The 19,780-nt window shown below is 37.0% G+C and overlaps 1 protein-coding gene across 14 annotated transcripts in view; it reads right to left on the bottom strand.

Moving 5' to 3' along the window:
- Positions 1–19,780, bottom strand: part of PHF21A (PHD finger protein 21A) — a 169,756-nt gene that overhangs the window by 38,999 nt on the left and 110,977 nt on the right. For all 14 annotated transcript variants that reach the window (XM_008570500.1, XM_008570513.1, XM_008570511.1 and 11 more), the window contains 2 exons: positions 6,809–7,015; positions 44–295 (listed from right to left, as the gene is read on the bottom strand). In XM_008570500.1, the coding sequence (XP_008568722.1) occupies positions 44–295; positions 6,809–7,015 (459 nt within the window). The remainder of the gene's footprint in view (positions 1–43; positions 296–6,808; positions 7,016–19,780) is intronic.

The following is a 19,780-nucleotide window of genomic DNA, read 5'->3' as shown; positions in this document are numbered from 1 at the left end:
ACCCTCTCATGTGGACACACATGAGTAGCAGCTGCTGGCTTACCAGAGTGACTGTGTTTTTTGCCACAATTTGGACAGCCTCTGCCCCAGGCCCAGTGACCTTACTAGACGTCTGGAGGTTGACTGGTGTGTTCTGCACATCAGTGCTGAGCACAGCCTTCTGACTGTTGATGGCGGTCACCATAGCAATGGTAGGTCTCTGGCCCACAACAGAAGTAGGCATGGTCGCAGTTGCTGCTTTCAAGACGAGAGGTAGTGTCTTTGTGGTAATCATAGAAGCTGTAGTTACAGTCTTCTAGGAGACATGGAGAACAGATATTAGAACACTGAAATGTGATCCCACTAAACAATATGCTGCTAAACCCCAGAAGAAAACAAAGCAATAACTCTTATAATCAATCAAGTTTCTCTGTATAACATTTCTCTTGTGTACATACAGCACACTTCTTACTATAGACAAACACAATCTCTAGTTTTGCTAGAGTCCTTAAATTAGTGTCACTCAAATGGGCAAGTTCATAGTAATAACTGCAGACTAACATGGGCATGGTGTTTTCAACAATAAACTGAGTGGATTTATAGATACAGAATGAGTGTACTTATTTCTTCTGGTTTTTCTAATACTTTGCTTGCTCTCAATTTAAACTTTGTACAAGTTGCAAATCAATGAAGTACACATCATCTCTATCCTTAATAGCTACAACTTCACGAATATGAAGAAAGTCATCATATAATTCTGGTTATCTGCCTCTTGTAGCACAAAGGTTGGGGTAAAAGGTCAGTGTCTTTTCATTTTCTTGAGTGTCACCCTGGAGAGGAGGAAGGGAAACTCATATGAGGATTTGACAACTGTTGCCTCAGAGGCAATAAATCCCAAACTCCAGATAATGAAACATATTAACCAACTAGTACAGTAAACATCAGTTCTTGATACCGAAGAGATATGAGTCACTACTTATAATCTTTTCTCTGGAGAACCACTGCAGAAGTGATCAAAGGTGCAGTGAAACACCCAAGTTTCAAAAAGCCTTAGAGATTAGAGGATGAGCTGAGGTGAGAGGACTGATGCTTCTTAAGTGCCATTGCAGCTTTGAAGCTGTATTTTTCTAGACTTTTTACTAGAATAATTAAAGAAGTCAGTTACAAAGCAAGAAAATATAAACAACCTCATTACATGGCATACACATCTATCTGGTGCTACTAGTCACTCAAGATACACACATGTCAGGAACATGAAAATGCATGTGATAAACTCTTTGGTTCTGATTTTGATATTACTCTGCCTTTTCTTCTCGCTGTATTATCTGCAGTATATAATTAGGCAGCTATTAGCCACACATGGCTATTTAAAATTAAACTAATTAAAACATAAGTTCCTTAATTGCACTAGCCACATTTCAAGTGTTCAAAAGCCACGTGCGGCTATGGCTACCAAATTGGACAGTGGAGATAGAGAACATTTCCAATACTGCAGAAAGTTCTACTGGACAGCACTGCTCTAGACCAGTGAAAAGTACACCTGCTCTCCCAGAAGCAGATCTGGACAACTTCCTTTATGAATTTCTATTTCACTGTCTATGTAAGTACCTGTGTATTAAGTTGTTTGGTTCTAGGTAATTATTTATTTCCATTTTCTGCCTTATGCACACACATTATCATCTAATATCGAATCTTTTAAAATCTTTTTATTTTTCTTTTAACCAAAAAATTTAATGATTTAGTCTCATCTATCCTATCATAGCCTAATCAGCATACCTTATTAATACCTGTAATTAAAATCACCCAAGTCTTTGTTTCCTCTTTTCCAAGGTAACAGCACAGAAGTGGCTTATTCTCTTTGCCCTTACCTCCTCAAACGTGAAATGGCAGTAAAGGGGAACACTGACATTTATTTTGGAGGGCAGTGGACAATCTATTTTCTATCAGTGATGAAAACCAAATAAAAGCCAAATGCTATTTATCATTAGAAATGTTATAGTAATACAGCAGCAAGGACTAACTGTACAATACCAGCTATTTGTAATAAGTATTTTTAACACAGTATGATATTAGCCCTATCTTCTGATCTAAAATGTTTCAATACAAAAAACTTTTGAAGTGGTGAGCAAATCATAACAGATGGCATTTAATCCTGGTGCTATCATGGGTTTCACGAATAAAGCTCTAGTCAACAGAACTCACTGATGTGATTTTAAAAACAGTTGCGCATACTGTTACTGCTTTAAAAGAGGTCAATATACTTTTGTTTGAGGTAAATCATTATCAATATTTTGAATAACCCTAAACTGATTATTCTACAAAATCCTGAGTAAAACCTCAAACTGACCTGAATTATATATTTACCATTAACCTAATACTTAAAAAACATCGAAACCTAACAAGTTTGTTCACATCTTAGGTTAGCATTTTTATTTTACTTTACAAATACTTAGTTGTGGCTGATTTCACTACCTGTATTCTAACACCTATATAACCCTGCATAGTATGCAGGCACAAGACCTAGTACTATATGCTTCAATGAAAACTTTCTGAAGAATATATTTACTAACTATTGACACCAAGACACAGCTATTACTTAGATCTTTACTCCTGGTCTGGTGCTTTTCTATTCCAACTATCAGGAACATAAACCAAACTCTTGGAGTGTTAGGGTTTAGATGATAAAGGGAATCCAGAACTTTGAAGTCCAAGCCTAATGACAACATCTGAACTGTTCTGGCAGGAGGAAGAGAAGACACAAAGAGGAAAGGTGTCCAACAACAAAGTTATTTTTATGGAGGCTGTTATTATGAATTTGGATAATTAATGCTGTTTAAGTATGATTACCTTCAGTAGAAGGTAGCAGTTTCACAGTTTCATGAAGAGGTTCTTTAATTTTGACCAAACCCAAATTGCATGAGCTAGAAGTTAATGCAGAAATACATGGCAAGTACCCCTGTCCCAGCCAGCCACCAAAAAAAAAAGAAAGGTGCTTATATAAAACAAAAGTGTATTAAAAAAAAAAGAAAGAAAGAAAAAAAATACATGGCAAGTAGCACCAATAGTAAAATCCTTTTTATTTATTTGTTGGCTAAGTTGTTGTTTACCTGCAAAATATCAGGTATTGATTTAAAACAGATGAATTCCAGTGTATAAATCAGAATTTAGACAGATTAAGACTATGAGCTCTAATTAACCTCCACATCTATTTTAGATTATTTTGTTTGTGAATTTTAAATGGAGAGTCACTGTTGTACACTCAAAGAACCATAAATAGATCCCCTCCTTCTTCTGGTCTATAAAAGTTTGTTTCCTGTTTGGTTTTAGTAAGTATATTTTTCTTTATGTTTGCATTATATCATTAAAAATGAAAAGGTTGTAAATATAGTTTGAAGGGTAAACCTGTATTCAACTGTTCTATTCTTTCACTTTTTCCGTAGATTGGAAAAATTTTTGAAATACACATACAAGCATGGGTTGGAGATAACTAAGTAAAGGGAACCGGCCTCCCTCTTCTTCCCTGAAAGACTTTCTCATTGCTTCCTTTATACTTTGGTACATCCTAATCACCCGAACTTCTTCCTCCTAACATCTCCTCCAGGCTCACTGTGATTGCTACTTAATAGTTTCTCCTTTCTGAAGTTACATATTTAATATATGCCATATATAATCTCCCATTTGCCCTTGCCCTCATGAACCTTTAATGACTTCCTCTGATTGCCAAAAAAAACCCCCCAAAAACCCAGAAATTTTGGCACACATTGGAGGGCTTCCACCACAAGCTAGCCCCTTCCTGCCTTTCTGGCCTACCTCCCTCTCCACTGGGAGATTTTATGGAATCCAGGCTCCAACCACACCAGTCTAATTGCTATTCCTATGGCATGTATTTACTTTTTTTAACCCCACACTTTTGTTCATACTATACTGTTCTCTACACCTGTGATGCTCTTTCCCCTCTGCTCTATCACTGAAATCCCATTCATCTATCAAGGTCCTGCTCAAATGCTACCTCCTTTGAGAAGCACTTTCTGATCCCTCTAGCCAAAATTATTCTGTCCTCTGTATTTTCACAGCTCTTTACTGGTCCTTTTACTTTATTCTTGTTAGTGATTTGCTAGTGATTTGCATGTTCCTCTCCCTCTCTCAATTTTAGATTCTTGAAAAAAGAAACTGTCTTATTTGTGAACCTGCCCTCCACATTGCCTAGCACAGTGCTTGCACATAGTAGGGACTCAATAGATATTTACAGAATAAATGAAAATTAATTATCATAATGTTCCAGGTTCTTGGCAGGGACTATTGCTGATTGTATACCAGAATCTAGCACATAGAGAGTGTTCAATAAATACTGATCGATAGTTTACTATAAAAACAAAAACCAAAAACCTAGAGGATCTTTTGTCTTTTAATATTAAACAAAACAATATAAAACAAAGGTGAACTAAATCAATTAAATATATCAGATGGGCTACCAGATGAAGAGATGCCACACAACACTGTTTTGGAAACAGTCCCAGGCCCCTCACCATCCACCATCCCAAAGAAACACAGAACTCAGGCTACTACGGAAAGGAAAAGCTATTATGAAATATATTATAAATATTTCCTTTAATTAGTACAACATGGAACTTTCTGTTAGTTGAACAGAAAGTTTCCATGGGTTAAGAGAGAAAACTCCTATATAACAGGAAACAATAAATTCTACGATGCTCCTTCCACATAAACATTTTTTTTTTTTAAAGAAGATGACCAGTAAAGGGATCTTAACCCTTGACTTGGTGTTGTCAGCACCATGCTCTACCAAGTGAGCTAACTGGCCATCCCTACATAGGAATCCGACCCTGTGGGCTTCGTGTTATCAGCACCACACTCTCCCGAGTGAGCCACGGGCCAGCCCATGTAAACACTTTTTGATCAAACTGTACTTTGAAAAGAGAACAACCCAACCCAACTCTGTTTAAAACTCCAACAAAAGTAATCCTACAAGTAATCTTCCAGAAGCAATACGAATGCTGATCGGGGGACTTTAAATTTTTGAATGCCTAATCTCCAAACATCCTTGAGGTGATTGGGGTAAAAATTACATAGGCTGCTCTAGCTACATGTAGACCTAGCTCTACATGACCAGTATCAACGGAGATTTTCCTTTTTCCTTCTCTGGTTTTATACAGTGTTGGCATTTCTTTTTTTGATATTGTATGGCAATATAAAAAAGTAGTTGAATGGAAAGATTTTTCATTCAGAACATCTGAGTTCAAATCTTGGCTCCATCAGATACTACCTATATGATCTTAGGTAAATTACTTAACCTCTCTGTGCCTTAGTTTTCTCTTCTAAAAAAAATAGAGAAAATAATAATACCTTCCTTGTAGGATTAAGGTGAGGAGTATGTCCATTACATATGTAAAGCACTTATAATGGACATACTCCTCACCCTAATCCTACGAAGAAGGTATTGTTATCTCTATATAAGAACTTAAGAGACTGCCGGCATACAGTAACCTCTATTAAATGTTAATTATCTTTAGTATTTTTATTTGTAATTCATTCTTCACTTGCAAAATGTTATATATGAACCAGGATTCAATGTACATTAACAGTGAATGGCCAAGTAAAATACAGGTGTTTTCTTTGCCTATAAAGATATAGTGAAGACTTAGTGTTGGTGAGAAAGAGGGGTCCATGCTTGGGTTTCAGAAGATACCAAAGTCTGGGGCCGGCCCAGTGGCGCACTGCTACAGTGCGCCGCTTGGGAGCACGGTGGCGCTCCCGCCGAGGGTTCGGATCCCACATACAGACCGGCCGCTCACTGGCTGAGCGAGGTGCGGACGCAACACCGAGGGTTGCGATCCCGTTGCCGGTCCCGGTCTGGTAGGGGCGCGACACTGGGGGTTGCGATCCATTGCCGGTCATGAAAAAAGACAAAAAAAAAGAAGATACCAAAGTCTTTGAAATATGCAAAAATGAACGTATTAAGTGTGAATGTATATTTTTCTGTGGAAGGACGCATAGCATTCTCTTAAAGGTATCTGTAACCTCTAAAGAACAAGAACCACTGCTCCACAGTCCTTTTTTAAAAGGTATGCTCATACTACATATAGGTGTGTGGAGATCAAGCTTGAATAGTTTTCTTAACTGAATGTCATTTCCAAATATGCCCTTTCTGGGCCGGCCCGTGGCTCACTCAGGAGAGTGCGGTGCTGATAACACCAAGGCCCCGGGTTCGGATCCCATATAGGGATGGCCAGTTCGCTCACTGGCTGAGCGTGGTGCTGACAACACCAAGTCAAGGGTTAAGATCCCCTTACTGGTCATCTTTTAAAAAAAAAAAAAATGCCCTTTCTGTATATCTTGATTGCCTACTATCCTTACATTATATGCTTGTTTATATGCCCTTCTCAGTAAAAACATTTGCACAGCTACGCCAAGTTAGAATGTTATTTCTGGAATTGTTTTTCTGAAATTCTTAGCAAGTAGAAGAGGTCAAGTCACAGACTTTTAGAACAAGTGCAAATACCACCAGAAATTCAAAATCAGGCTTTAATTCTGCTGTAATGCACAGAAGTGATTTTTCTTTGTCACTGACTCCCTTTTCCCCCTCTGGACAGGTAGGAAATCATTTAACTTTTGCTCCTTAGTAATGTTATTTCCTTCTGCTAATGAATTTCAAGTGATTCTTATTCCAGTTATAGTACAAAAAAGTAACCAAAATAACTTTTGTTTAGCGCTAGTTGAGCTTAGTATAGTCTGAAACAGGACCCAGTTCTACATGACCAATAACAAATCAATCTACTACATGAAGCCTGCAATGCTCCAATGACACTTTTACCTGTGAAGCAGTCAAACTGGGAGAGGGTGCAGCAGACTGCTGGGCGTGGTGGTGGTGGTACTGCTGTTGTTGCTGTAGTTGCTGTAGTGGTTGCTGCTGTGCTGTTTGTAGTTTGTTTTCAGATTGTGGCAATGGCTGTATTTGGAACTTGTCTGGTTGTTCTTGCTTTACTATCAGGTTCTTCCGTAGCTGTTCAACTACTCTTTTCTACCAAATGAAGACAAAAAGAAAGAAAATCTATCAGCATATTGTTCTATCAGCTGCATAGAAATATGCAGCAATTATATTTCTCTGACATCTTTTCCATAACTAGCTTCATCTGTAACTTACTTTACACTTAAAATTTACACAGGGCTGGCTAGTTAGCTCAGTTGGCTAGAAAGTGATGTCATAACATCAAAGTCAAGGTTCAGATCCCTGTACTGGCCAACCACCAAAAAAATTTTTTACATAGATTCTACATATAAGGAGTTCAAAGTACATAAAAGACATCACGGTTAACATGAACCAAACAACATGTATTAATCCCAGTGTAAAACATTAGACAGATTTTTAAACAAAGAAACCTTGATCCCAGCAATATGAAATATAAATAACAGACATCCTAAATTACTTAAATGTGTAACTCACAAGTAGGACTTCTTTGCTGGGATAGGATCTGTGGAAATGCATACATTTCTTTAGACAGAGTAGAGATTTAGCTACACAGGATTAAAATTTCAAGTTAAGGTTTCTTGAATTTTCTAACCTTGTCCAAATTCAAGAAAAATGTGTTTTTGGATACGTTCATTACTAAAATACATTTCAGCAGAATGTGAGCCCCATGAAGGCAGGGTCTTATTTGTTCACAACTATCGTATGTGCTTAGAACTATGCTACTAAGTAAATGTCTTTTTCTCTTCACCTGATGTATAAAGTGATGGAACTGAAGACCAGCAAATGGCTCAGAAAATATATAGTAAACATTTGGGGCCGGACTTGGGCTCTGACTCTCCTGCGCAATGGCTGGAAGAAAGTATAAGCAGCATTCCTCTCATATACTTTCAAGTGAGTTCATCAGCTGAAGTGTGCTATTTCTGATAAAAATAGATTACTAATAGAAATAGATTTTCTAATATAGATTATGAGTGGAGAAGAAGTGAATGAAGAGCTTTTAATTGAAACCATTAAGGGCCAGATTAGTTTTTAAATCCTACTTCTGGTTCTAACCTACTTTATCACCAATATTCTCTAAATAATCCAAACCTGTGTGCTACTTGCTTAACATAGTTTAACATTAAAATATTTACAAAATAGATTTTTAAAAGCTTTAAGTAAAACCAAAATACATTCTTGAGAGAATTTTTATATTTTTATTATTGATTCTTTAGACAACAAAAATATCATATAAAGGTCAATTTTTGGAAAACAATTCTGCTATATATTATACTCTGTTAACACCGTCTCTTTGAGTAAATTTTTTTTAAAAAAAGGATGCAGAGTCAAAAATCTTTGCAGAAACAATCTGCAAAATAATAAAAATGCAAATTAATAAAATATCAAATGCTTATAAAAATTAACTTTCAATTCTTCAAAATTCATTTCTAAAGTATAAAAGACAGAGTAATTGAACTGCTATAGTTTAGAAGGAGAAGTAATAGTAGTAGTGGTGCTGCAGATAATTCTGAGTATCGCGTGTAGATTTTACTGCTTGGTGACTATCATTTAGACATTTGAAAATTAAATAATTATTTAGAATTGCTTTCCGTCCTCCTTCCCATTGACATCAAACATATTAACAAACTAGCTGAAGTGTAGCATCAGCAGCCAGAGAAAGGGACTCCAAGAACCCTTTCAAAAAACAGCTCAAATCAAGGGGAGGAGAGAAACCAGGAGGAAATAATACAACATAAGTGTGACACCTGCCAAAAAATAAACTCTGGACAAAAACATCACAGAAAACTAAATAATTACTATACTAGGCACAAAAGGAAAGTGTTTTTCTCCTCTACAGCCATTCTTAGGAAATATAGTGTGTGCTCTCCTCCTTACTGTCTAACTGAAGTAAACTAGAAGCAAGAGACAAAGCCCAGAACCTGCTCCCAGCACTATGTACAACAGAAAGGAACAGTAGAGGAAAGAAGGAGAAAGGGATGCGGGCTAGAGTACTCTTCAGCCATATGCCTAGAGCAAGGTGACGACCAATCGGAAACAGAATCAGGAGAGTGGGAGTCAAATGAGTCAACCTGAATTCACAACTGTTCCTCTCCCAGAGCCTGAAACAAAGCCCATGGAAACCCGGGAGTGGAGGCGGGAGGGGGAGGGACAAGATAAAAATACTCGTAAACTCACATTAGTCCTTGAGAGAAGGAAAAAAAAGAAGAATGAGCTGTGCAGATTGAACACAGGTCAGAGCACATGAGCCAGGTAAAGTTTTCTGTAAAAGCTGACTGGTATTTCAAAGTGCCAGTCAGAAAAGCATTATTCCTCACTCCTTGCTGTGTTCATCAGATTAGAAGAATACCATGCACGTGGCTGTACATGTCTATGGATGTCTGTGAAATTTCTAAAAAAAAATCAAGGTTTGGTGGAAGTACTGATGCCTTCAGCCACTTAAATACGTATGACCGCAGTTCAAAAACCAACGATAAAAGCTAGGTGAGCACTGCAGCAGAGGTGCTCCTTAGGAATAGAGACCCTGCACAGTCTTTTTTAAAGGACTGGCTGATAAAGGACAGTTGCTGTGCATATTAGTTGGCTTTTCTAAGTCCCACAATCCAGTCAGTTCAGTCTTGCAGCTCTGGCGATCACAATACTCATATAACTTCAGTGAGACCCTGATCAAGATCAGTACTAGTTCTGGATGGCAATGAGTGAATACAGCTATAATATTTCATAAATACTGCTGTGTGGTATCAAGCAAAATTCTTAATATCCACCAAACAAAGGATATCCTCTCATCTCCACAGGAGGTAAGCCTATATACTTTTACTATTATGTGTTTTAAACAAAGAAATCATGACTTCTGCTGGTCATAATGAAGATTATACTGGCATAAACAATTTGATATATTCAAGAGTATTCAAGTATAAAGGAGATCTTTAAATGTAGATAATTATCTTGGAACATTATCTTGAAGCTTTGAGAAAAGGCTAAATTTAACAAACTGACTGTTCATCATAACAAGTTAAATCAGAGTTAAAAGAGAGGGGGGGAAACAAAGGAAATAGAAAAATTGGAAAGAAAAAAGGCTGAAGGGAGAGAGAAAAAGTTAATAACTTATCATCTTCTCTCTTAATGTATTTTCTATAAACAAAAGGCCTACGTGCCAAGCCTCCAGAATGGCTAGTACCACCCCCTTCAATCCATCTGACAAGAACTCCATAAATCCCGCATGTAATACCAAGCCTCAGATTCCCCACACATTCGCATCACTGGATTTCATCAGAGCTTGTTTGGGCAGGAGAGTTCACAGAGCCTCTGACACTTCAAGTCACAGTTTCCAAGACAGGTAGTCACGGTGGTCAATATTGTGACATTCAGCAATAGTATCAATAAGTTCACATGACAGATCTTGAAGAAAAATACAGAATTTTACAGGTCCAATACAACAGAAAATTGGGTTCATTCTCTGCTTGGAAACTGTTCCAAGTTCCATGGACTTGATCAACATAGAAGGAAGATGGAGAGATGGAAAACAGCCTCCACCCCTCCAATCAAGCCACCAGTTTATTTCCATCAACGAATTCTCACATAGATTTTAGAAAGCTTCTCTCAAAGGAACTCCAGGCACAAGGCCCTGTCCTCCATGACTGGATGTCAGTGCTTCTAGTCTCTGCTTTTTCACAGGGTGAGTCACTCAACTTGTGTATGCGCTATGAAGACATCTTATGTAGTACAGCCCTGCCTTAAAAATTCACCATTTTTCCTCCATGAATCAATATACAATCTGAAAATATAACCTTCACCCTTCATACTAGAGGCTAATAGAGACTTGTAACTTCACAAAACAGTCAAGAACAAATCTTATTCATCCTCATACTTAAAATGCAGTGAAAATCTTTCTAGGTCTTCAGACTCACCAATTGTTCAAAATGAAACCAAGGATAATGAACTTTACATGTGCAGAAAAATTAACCTGAAGAAATTTATATTTGTTGATGAAATCAAAATTTATTCAAAGAGAAAAAAAAAAAAACGACTTTCTACTGTCTGACCTAAACTCAACCACTGCATCTATAAGTTACACCAACATGATACAGGAAGGAGATATGACAGTCTTAAGAATGTACCACACGATTATCCTCTAATGAACAGAGTACGTGTTATTGGCATAACATTAGTGACAAAATTACCATCCAGAGTAAAAGGTATGTATTGAGGTTTTTTTGGGTTTTGTTCTTTGGATTTTTGGGGGGGTGGTTTTGCGGCTCGCCAGTACAGGGATCAAATAAATCCTGTACCCTTGGTATTAACCATGCTGTAACCAAAAAAGTGAAGAATTCCACCATTTTATGAACAAAAACACAGAAAAGGAGGAAAAAACACAAGATAAACTACCTCCTTAATGCAATAAGTAAAATTCAATGGGAGAATATGCACTGAAGTTATTGAAGGAAATATTCCAGGGGACACACAGGATAGAATTATAAAAGAGGAGGAGGAGCAGAAATATTGATGGCAGCAGCTATAAAAATATACTTAGCTAAAAATAATTGCATTTTATCCGTTTTGTAAGATACTAGAAGGTTTTCCCCAAACTATCTGAGATTCAGTTTCAGAGTAAAAAACTTTTGACAGAAGCAGTATGTACAACCTCATCTATATGGTGAACTGGATATGTTGTTTACCAAAGAGGGTTTGTTTCCTAATTTTCAAATTTGGGAATATAGATTATTATTTCATAGTTCTGCAAGGAATTCGTACAGTACGATATAAATACATTAGGGATCAGAGGCAGTTAGAAACACCAGAGGTTTCTTCAATAAAATTTAAAATTCTCTACACTGATGTTTAACAGACAATGGCGAATGCATACATCATGGTATTGATTGAACTTTGGCTGACTTTTTTAATTAAAAAATTATTCTTTGGGTTTAGTCTTCCTTCAAAACACACACTCTCTCTCTTTCACATTGGTATTTACATCAATGGATTTTATATCCCATCTCCACTGGAGATTAGACCTTTTGTTCACATCAATGGGATTTATACTCCATCTCTATAGGGGATAAGACCCTTTATTTGCTAGCCTGATTGAAATGCAGTTTACATTTTTCTTATTTAGTTCATTCACACTCTGATAGGTAAACTCAACCCCACTTCCCCCTCCCCCAGCTTGATATGAATGACTATACAGACTGCTAGTATTCTACAGCCAAACCCTGCCTAAATCTAGGGACCCTTCTAAGAAACTAGAGACTGCCTTTAATTTGCATCAAACAAGAAGGAGTGTAGCTGTTGTATTCAAGAGAGATGTGACCCCCGGAGAACTGCAGATCCCAAAATGTAACATATGAACATGTTTGGGCAAAATAGTATAAATACACAGACTAAAAAAGAGCACTGCATGCTGGAAAGAGTGGTTGTTGTAATATATTTTTGTATAATAAAGACCAAGAAGTCCCAAATCGGAAACTAGTTATCATATATTTTATATGTTCTCTATGTTTCTTTGAAGCCCAAGCTATACTGTCCTTGCTTCAGAAAAATGTTGAGAATCAAATGAATTGATGTGGGGAATGCTTAGGAAACTATCAAGGGCAATGTGAAAATAAGGGGGATGGTAACCAATGAATAATACAATTTGTCTAGTATAAATTTTTAACTCAGAGCAACAATAATTAAATGTGACTTTTATTTCCAATGTCAATTATATTTCAATAACATGATTTTTAACATCTAAATCAAACATTTTGATGTTAGTTCAAATTATGTTTGTTTTTTCATGAGAATTGTCAAAAAAAGAAGTACAGTATTAAGGAAGCAAATGCTACCTGTTGCCTTTTTATCTCAGAAATCAAACATATTAGGGAATATATCCCTGTGTAGAAATCTAGGTACAGCCCAGATTTCTTACACCTCTACAGTGGTTCAGGGCCTAACACTGAATGAGTAAAATAAATGTCCAATTTAAATGCAACCTGACCCAGCAAAGACCCTAGATACAGTAATAAGGACAGCAGGAAAAAACATAAGAACCATTTATAACCTGTACAATTTAGCTGTTTGCTAACATAAAAAAAGTACCTGAATCATTGTGTTTGTACCACAATGAGATATGACACAGAGACTATTAATTTGTAAATTAAACTCCAGTTCAGGAAAATGCATGTCCTTCTGTAACTCTCTGTTTACAGAACACTATTGCACACACCACCAGTTTGTCATTCATCATTCCATGGCTCTACCCCAGAACTTAAAAGGCAGCACTGCCTTGTTGATATCAGAGTATGTCACAAACTATAGAAATTCTCTCATTCCTCTGCCCTGAAGCTGCTGTGGTTTTCCTCACAAAAGAATTATGATTAAAGATGGCTGTACAGTAGCCATCCCTGACAAGTTGGATATGAAAATATAATTTAAGAACAGTGATGATCCTAAAATGGGTGAAGAAGGGAGGAATAAAACAAAAAATCTCTGTCATTTTATGGAACATTGTTAAGATAAAACAGATTGTTTTGCCTACTCCAAGCCCTAGGTACCATTTGAGATAATGTAGGAAACCCTTTTTCACAGAAACACAAGACAGAATCAGATGCTGGAAGAGGTAAATATAATAGATTATTTGATTAAATTCTATGCAGGATACATCTACTAAGGCATAGGTCAGTCATTTCCAAAGGTGAGATTATCTTTTAACAACCCTCAATACTGCAGTTTTTTCTTAAAAAAGAGAAAAAGACAATAGTATTAAAATGATATACTATCAGGTAATATATATCATGTAGAAAATATTCTATGATGAAATGTAATATTTTCCTCACATTTAAACAAATTAACTCCTATAAACCACTAAACACTGACGTTTTTAATTGGAAAGTATTTTAACACAAGTACATCCTGAACATCACACTCTTGATGTTTAAAAACATAATTTTTATCATCTATAATAATGGCATTGAAACACACATTGGAAAAGATTCAAAAGCTACTGAATAAGTATATTTTAATTTCAATAATATTCACAATTTCAGTAGTTGAATTTATCACCTAGTATTTGCTACAATCACTTAGAGAGAAAAATGACCAGTGTTACAAATTTACTTTCTGACAAGACCCCACATAAAACAACACGGAGGGAGCAATTCCATCACCTATGTAGGCTGCCAAAATGACGGACCGTTAACTTCAAGGGATTGGATCTTCCAAGACATGTGACAAAGGATAATTTGCAATACACTGTATTTAGTCTTAGTTTTCTGCATCAGAAACAGAAGACCTGAATTCATTTCATTCATTTCACAATTTCAGACCAAGTCTGCCTTCTTTTTTTTTCAGCAACTGGCCAGTATGGGGATACAAACCAGTGACCTAGGCTGTGCTATAACCAACTGAGCCAATCAGCCAGCCCAAGTTTGCTTTTTTGTTTTAAATTGAAAGTACTAGAAATTTTATACGAGAGAGAGAGAGAGAGAGAGAGAGAGAGAGAGAGAGAGAGAGAGAGAGAGAGAGAGAGAGAGGTTAAGCAATATAGATAATCTCTTAATGAATAAAATGCCATTTGGTTAAAAATTTAAGTATTTTATTAAATCTTAAGTGTGAAGAAAAATATTTTCACAAGCTATAAAAATCACAAAATCCAATCCATAAATCTCTATGCAAATATTTAGTCTACACCCCTCCCCCCCACGCAAGTTTCAGAAAGGATGGAATGGCCACAGTAAAAATAATATATTATTTGTATCTTCTAGCATACTTCTTAGCACCGAAGGTGTAGCTTACTTTTACTACCCTATTCTCCAGTTTCCACATACAGCAAAAGTACTTAGGTGCAGAGTCAAAAGAGGCCACTGTCCTGTACATATGGTCAGTCCCTTGACTTTTTTTTTTTTAATAGGCTTTATTTTTTAGAGCAGTGTAAGGTTCACAGCAAAACTGAGTGGAAAAGAGAGAGCTCACATTTACTCCTTGTCCCCACAAAAGCACACCTCCTCACTACCAACAACATGCTGCGCTAGAGTGGGACATTTGTTACAACTGGTCAGCCTACAATGACATACCACTATCATTCAAGGTCCATAATTTACATTAGGGTTCACTCTTGGTGCTGTACGTTCTATGGATTTGTACAAATGTATGACATGTATCTACTATTGTAGTATCATGCAGAGTAGTTTCACTGCCCTAAAATTCCTCTGCGTTCTGTTTATTCATCCCTCCCCCTTCCCAACCCCTGACAATCACTATCTTTTACTGTCTCCATAGTTTTGCCTTTTTCAGAATGTCATATAGTTGGAAACATACAATATGTTGCCTTTTCAGACTGGCTTCTTTCACTTAGTAATATGCATTTAAGGTAACTCCATGTCTTTTCATGGCTTGATAGCTCATTTCTTTTTAGCTCTGAATAATACTGCATTGTCTGAATGTACCACAGTAGTACCTTGGTTTTTTTATACAGTCTAATGCGGTAGCTGGTAAATTCTATAATGCTTACATTAAAAACAAAGTAATAATATCAGACAGATATTACTTGACAGGTAGAACACTGAGGATATAAGCAGATAAGCGACTTGACCTAGGTCTCAAGTTAGGGGTAGCATTAGAGTTCTAGCTCCTGATAACTAATTCCATACACCACCCCACACCCCTGACACCATTATTTGACTTACCAGTAAGGATCTGGAGCCCTCACATCTATCAACTACATAACATAGTGCAGTAAGCCACAGAACTACCCAGTTAAAACCTTAATTATACACACACACACACACATATATAGGGGTTTTTTTCCTCTTCCACTCTACTTTTAGGAAAAATAAGTAGAGAGGCAGTATTGTGCAGTAGAAATAATACAAAGGGTCAAGAAATCTGGGTTCTAGTCTCATATCTGTCACTAAATAAGGTTTGTAACCTTCAGTAAGTTATTCACCCAATATTGGTCTCAGCTTCTCCACTCAGTCTCTAATTCATCTATTAAAATTCCATGAATCTCTGAATGGCAAGTATACAAGCTCCTGATGTATACCTTCCACCTCTATAGCACTGTACATAGAAAACTAATGCTCATAATGATTCCGACGTACCACAAAGAAGCTAAATCATTAATAATAGTTTCATTCCGAGGTTGGAAACTCACTCACATAAACATGTAATCTGATGATTACCTACTGCCAGGCAGGTAATATACGTGAATGAAGCAGACCAGGGAACAATGGTCTAAGATAATAGGGAACAATGGGACTAAGTCCAACTGGAGAGGGAGTGTCCTGTCTAAAGGCACTAGTGAATGAATAGCTTTTAATACTGTGAGTCAAACAAAATATCTATACTGTTAGATAAAGCCCACGGGCTACCAGTTTTTAACCTCTAGACAGTAATTACACTCACTAAACTATAGCTACTAGGAAAGGAAAGAAGAAACAAACATTACTTAGAAAAATTTTCAACACCAGGAAGTAAGTCAAAAACTATTTCAGATAACCGGAAAATTCAAATGGACTTCTGGCTAATCAAAATTTTATCATAATGAAAGGGCTAGGTTATGACTTTATTGAGATGATGCACAGACATAAAAAGCAAGTTATCAATGGGTACTGAGAAGACTATGCCAAGATAAAACATCTGAAGACATAGGGAGATAGACTATATACAAAATATGAAAGTGAGAATGAAAAATTTAGTAATGTTTTCCATAGTTGTGCCTACTTTATCAAAACAGCCTGAAATACCTTACAGATAATTCAACCCCCATCACACAAAAACCAATATAATGATGAACTGGAATTAGTTTCTCTATCACTGAACTGCAGCTGTTTAAACAGCCCATATAGAAGAGGTCAGAAAAGTGAAAACCACTTTGTTGAAGCTGTCCAGGGGATTATAGTAAGCAAAATGTAATCATCAGACTTAGAATCCAACCACAACACTTAAACTAACATCTCCTACATTTATCTGGTTCTTGTTTCTGAGTACTTGGGTTTTTCAAAATCAATTAATTTACCTGATTAAGAAAAAAAAGAACTCATGTTATAACATATGGAGTATTTAATAATTTTTCAAGGATCCTACTTTCTGAGTGAACCCTAAATGAAAAATGATGGTACCATTTTCCATAAATATTTCCCTAATGATATGATTTTTTTTAGTGTAAGTAATCACATTTATGCAGCACTTTACACTTGTAAAATTTCACACCCTCTTTATCAAATAAGATTCTCACAACCATGTGGGGTGGATTAAGGTAACTCATTGCATCAGATAGGGAGACAGAGGCAGTGGTTATTAGACGATCAAAAGTTTACAAAGCTACCTGATAGTAAAGCAGGGACTAGAATATGGAACCCCTACCCTCTCTGGAAAACTAGCTTCAGGAAAGCTCTGTTCACTGAACAAAAAGCTGGAGCTCACTTTTCTGAGCCAACCTTTCTAGGCCTAACAGGAAGCTGGGTGGTATCCAAGCAGACTGACTGAATGCCGAGTATACTAGTGTGGGGAGCTGGCCAAAGGGAAGAGATGTCTTTTACTGGTCATCAGTCTCCAGATATAGTAAATGGCCAGGAAACAAAGTCAGACTGTTGAGATCCAAGGAAGCAGAGTAACCTGTGCAACAAACTAAAGGGGCCAAGCAGGAGAAGAGCCAGAGGACACACTGAAGATAGGAAATGGGACAGCCAGAAATAAGGCATGGATAGCTTGAGAGATGGCTCTGGAGCATATACCAATAGTGTCCATCTGAGGTGGATTTCCTATAAACTGTCTGAATACTTGGAAGGGGCAGGAATGTTCTTAAAAGGACTGAGCAGAGCTGGATAACTTGCTCTAAAATGCCAGAGAGACTATATTTCTGTCATCCAAGATACTCTCTCTGGCAGCTGAGCAGGAATACACACTGGAGCCAACCTAACAAGAATGAAATGCTTCCTCATCTATGGAGTATGACGGACAATTTTAAGATTCTATTGCTAACATTCTAGCCTCCAGCCAAAAACTTCAATTCTGGAACAATGACTTCAATTTAATAAATGGAATAGACACTGGCAACATTTAAACTGGTAAAATGCTGAGCTCTAGTGGGTTTTTAAAGGAGTAAGTCACAGCAAACTTTACTTACCAGCCACTAATATAAAGCTGGATCTAAAAATTTTACTCACTAACAGTTTACCTTACTGACATAAAAACTATATAGCTATTTTTCTTTTAAAATAGAGTACAGATGATCAAGACCCATATGCAAAGGGGTTGGAGAAATAACATTATAAACTACAGAGGTTTTAAAATCAGCCTCCCTGCTTTCACAGCTGCTACTAGGAATACTGGCTGCCACTCCCCCACCCATCATACAAGACCAGGGCTCAGTCAACAAGACTGCTGTGCAAGTGACAAAACCATCACTTCTACTTAGTCTTCACAGGCTTAATGTATGTGATGCCAAATTTACTTATCTCAGTAGGCAGCACAGCCTCACCAAGAGTGGTTGTTTTAGGCTTTGTAAGAACAAGATGTCAGGGGTTTTGTTCATCATTCCATTCTGCAACATCTTATTTCAACTCTGTGCTGAGCTGGCAAAAGCACTGAATCAACCGAGTTCTGCAACCCAGCTCTGCTTAGCTTACCCTTCAGGTGTTCCAGTAGCAGGAAAACTTTGCAACATTCATTGGCAATATGACACACTAGTAACACAGATTTGTCTAGTCATTGCACCCTTTGAATGTCTCCCTGGTCTTTCTCTGTCCTTGTCCCTCCCTGCTGCATTTTCCTTACTAAATACTTTCTATGAAATTTTCAACCAAAGGACATAAGGATCTAACTCCATCTTGAGCCCATTGAAATGTGTGTAATCTCTGTGCTATATGTAGATCCCAGGACAAAGAACTGTTAGATGGTACATGAGCTTCCTACAGTCTACTCTGTTTAGACGCTGAGAATGAGAAGAGATGATTTTCCATCCCCTTTAAAAGAATCCAGTTGGTTTAGGGATGGCTATGAGAGCAAATATGATGAACCTGTATGGAAAAAGCAGGGATATTTGTTGTCTGGTGGATACAGTGGAATGGACCCACTCATGTACAAGCTGTCAGCTTTGCCACTAATCAGAGCGGAGAAAGCACCTTCAGGAAAAGAAAATGGAACAAATTGAGTGGAAAAGAAGAAGTGACACAAAAGTACAATGTTTAACAAGCTGCTTTTCTTGGTGGTTGAAAATGCTCCTTTCCTAACTTAGACTCCCTATAACAGGAAGAAATCATTCCTACACAGGGGTGCATACCTATACTTCACAGGGTGTTTTTTGCGTGACAGTTATACTGTCATAATTTTAGATGGTTAAACCTCTGCTCCAGGGTTTATAAAAGATCAGAGCACTTGTCACTCTTGGTGCAGGTAGAGGAAGATAGAGTGGTTGAGCAGTTCATTTTTCTTTATAATTACACTCCATTAACCTTCCACATGAGAGCTCCCCTGTGCTTTCATACTAGCAGCACCAACTGGCTGCATTTGATAAGGCTCTACAGAGTCTGCAAGACCAGCACATGCAACAAAAGGAACACTTTAATACTGCAGACTTAAGCAGAAGCTGAACACAGCTCCGTTACTTATTGGCACACATATTCCGCTCAATTATACAGGTGTAGACAAAAACAAATCAAAAACACAAAGCTAGAAACCAGCAAACAAATGCTGGGAGCTTATTTAAATAAAAAGTGATTCAAAAATCTTTATAGATAATCTTCGTAATATAAAACCCCAATTTTATTATTTTTCTAATCTTTGATGATGTGGTATCCTATAAGAAATATAGGATATAGTACTCAGTATACGAAAGCTTACAGA

Source organism: Galeopterus variegatus, unplaced genomic scaffold (genome assembly GCF_000696425.1).
Source record: "Galeopterus variegatus unplaced genomic scaffold, G_variegatus-3.0.2 Scaffold608, whole genome shotgun sequence".
Lineage (NCBI taxonomy): Eukaryota > Metazoa > Chordata > Mammalia > Dermoptera > Cynocephalidae > Galeopterus > Galeopterus variegatus.
This window is presented reverse-complemented; position numbering and strand designations above follow the sequence as displayed.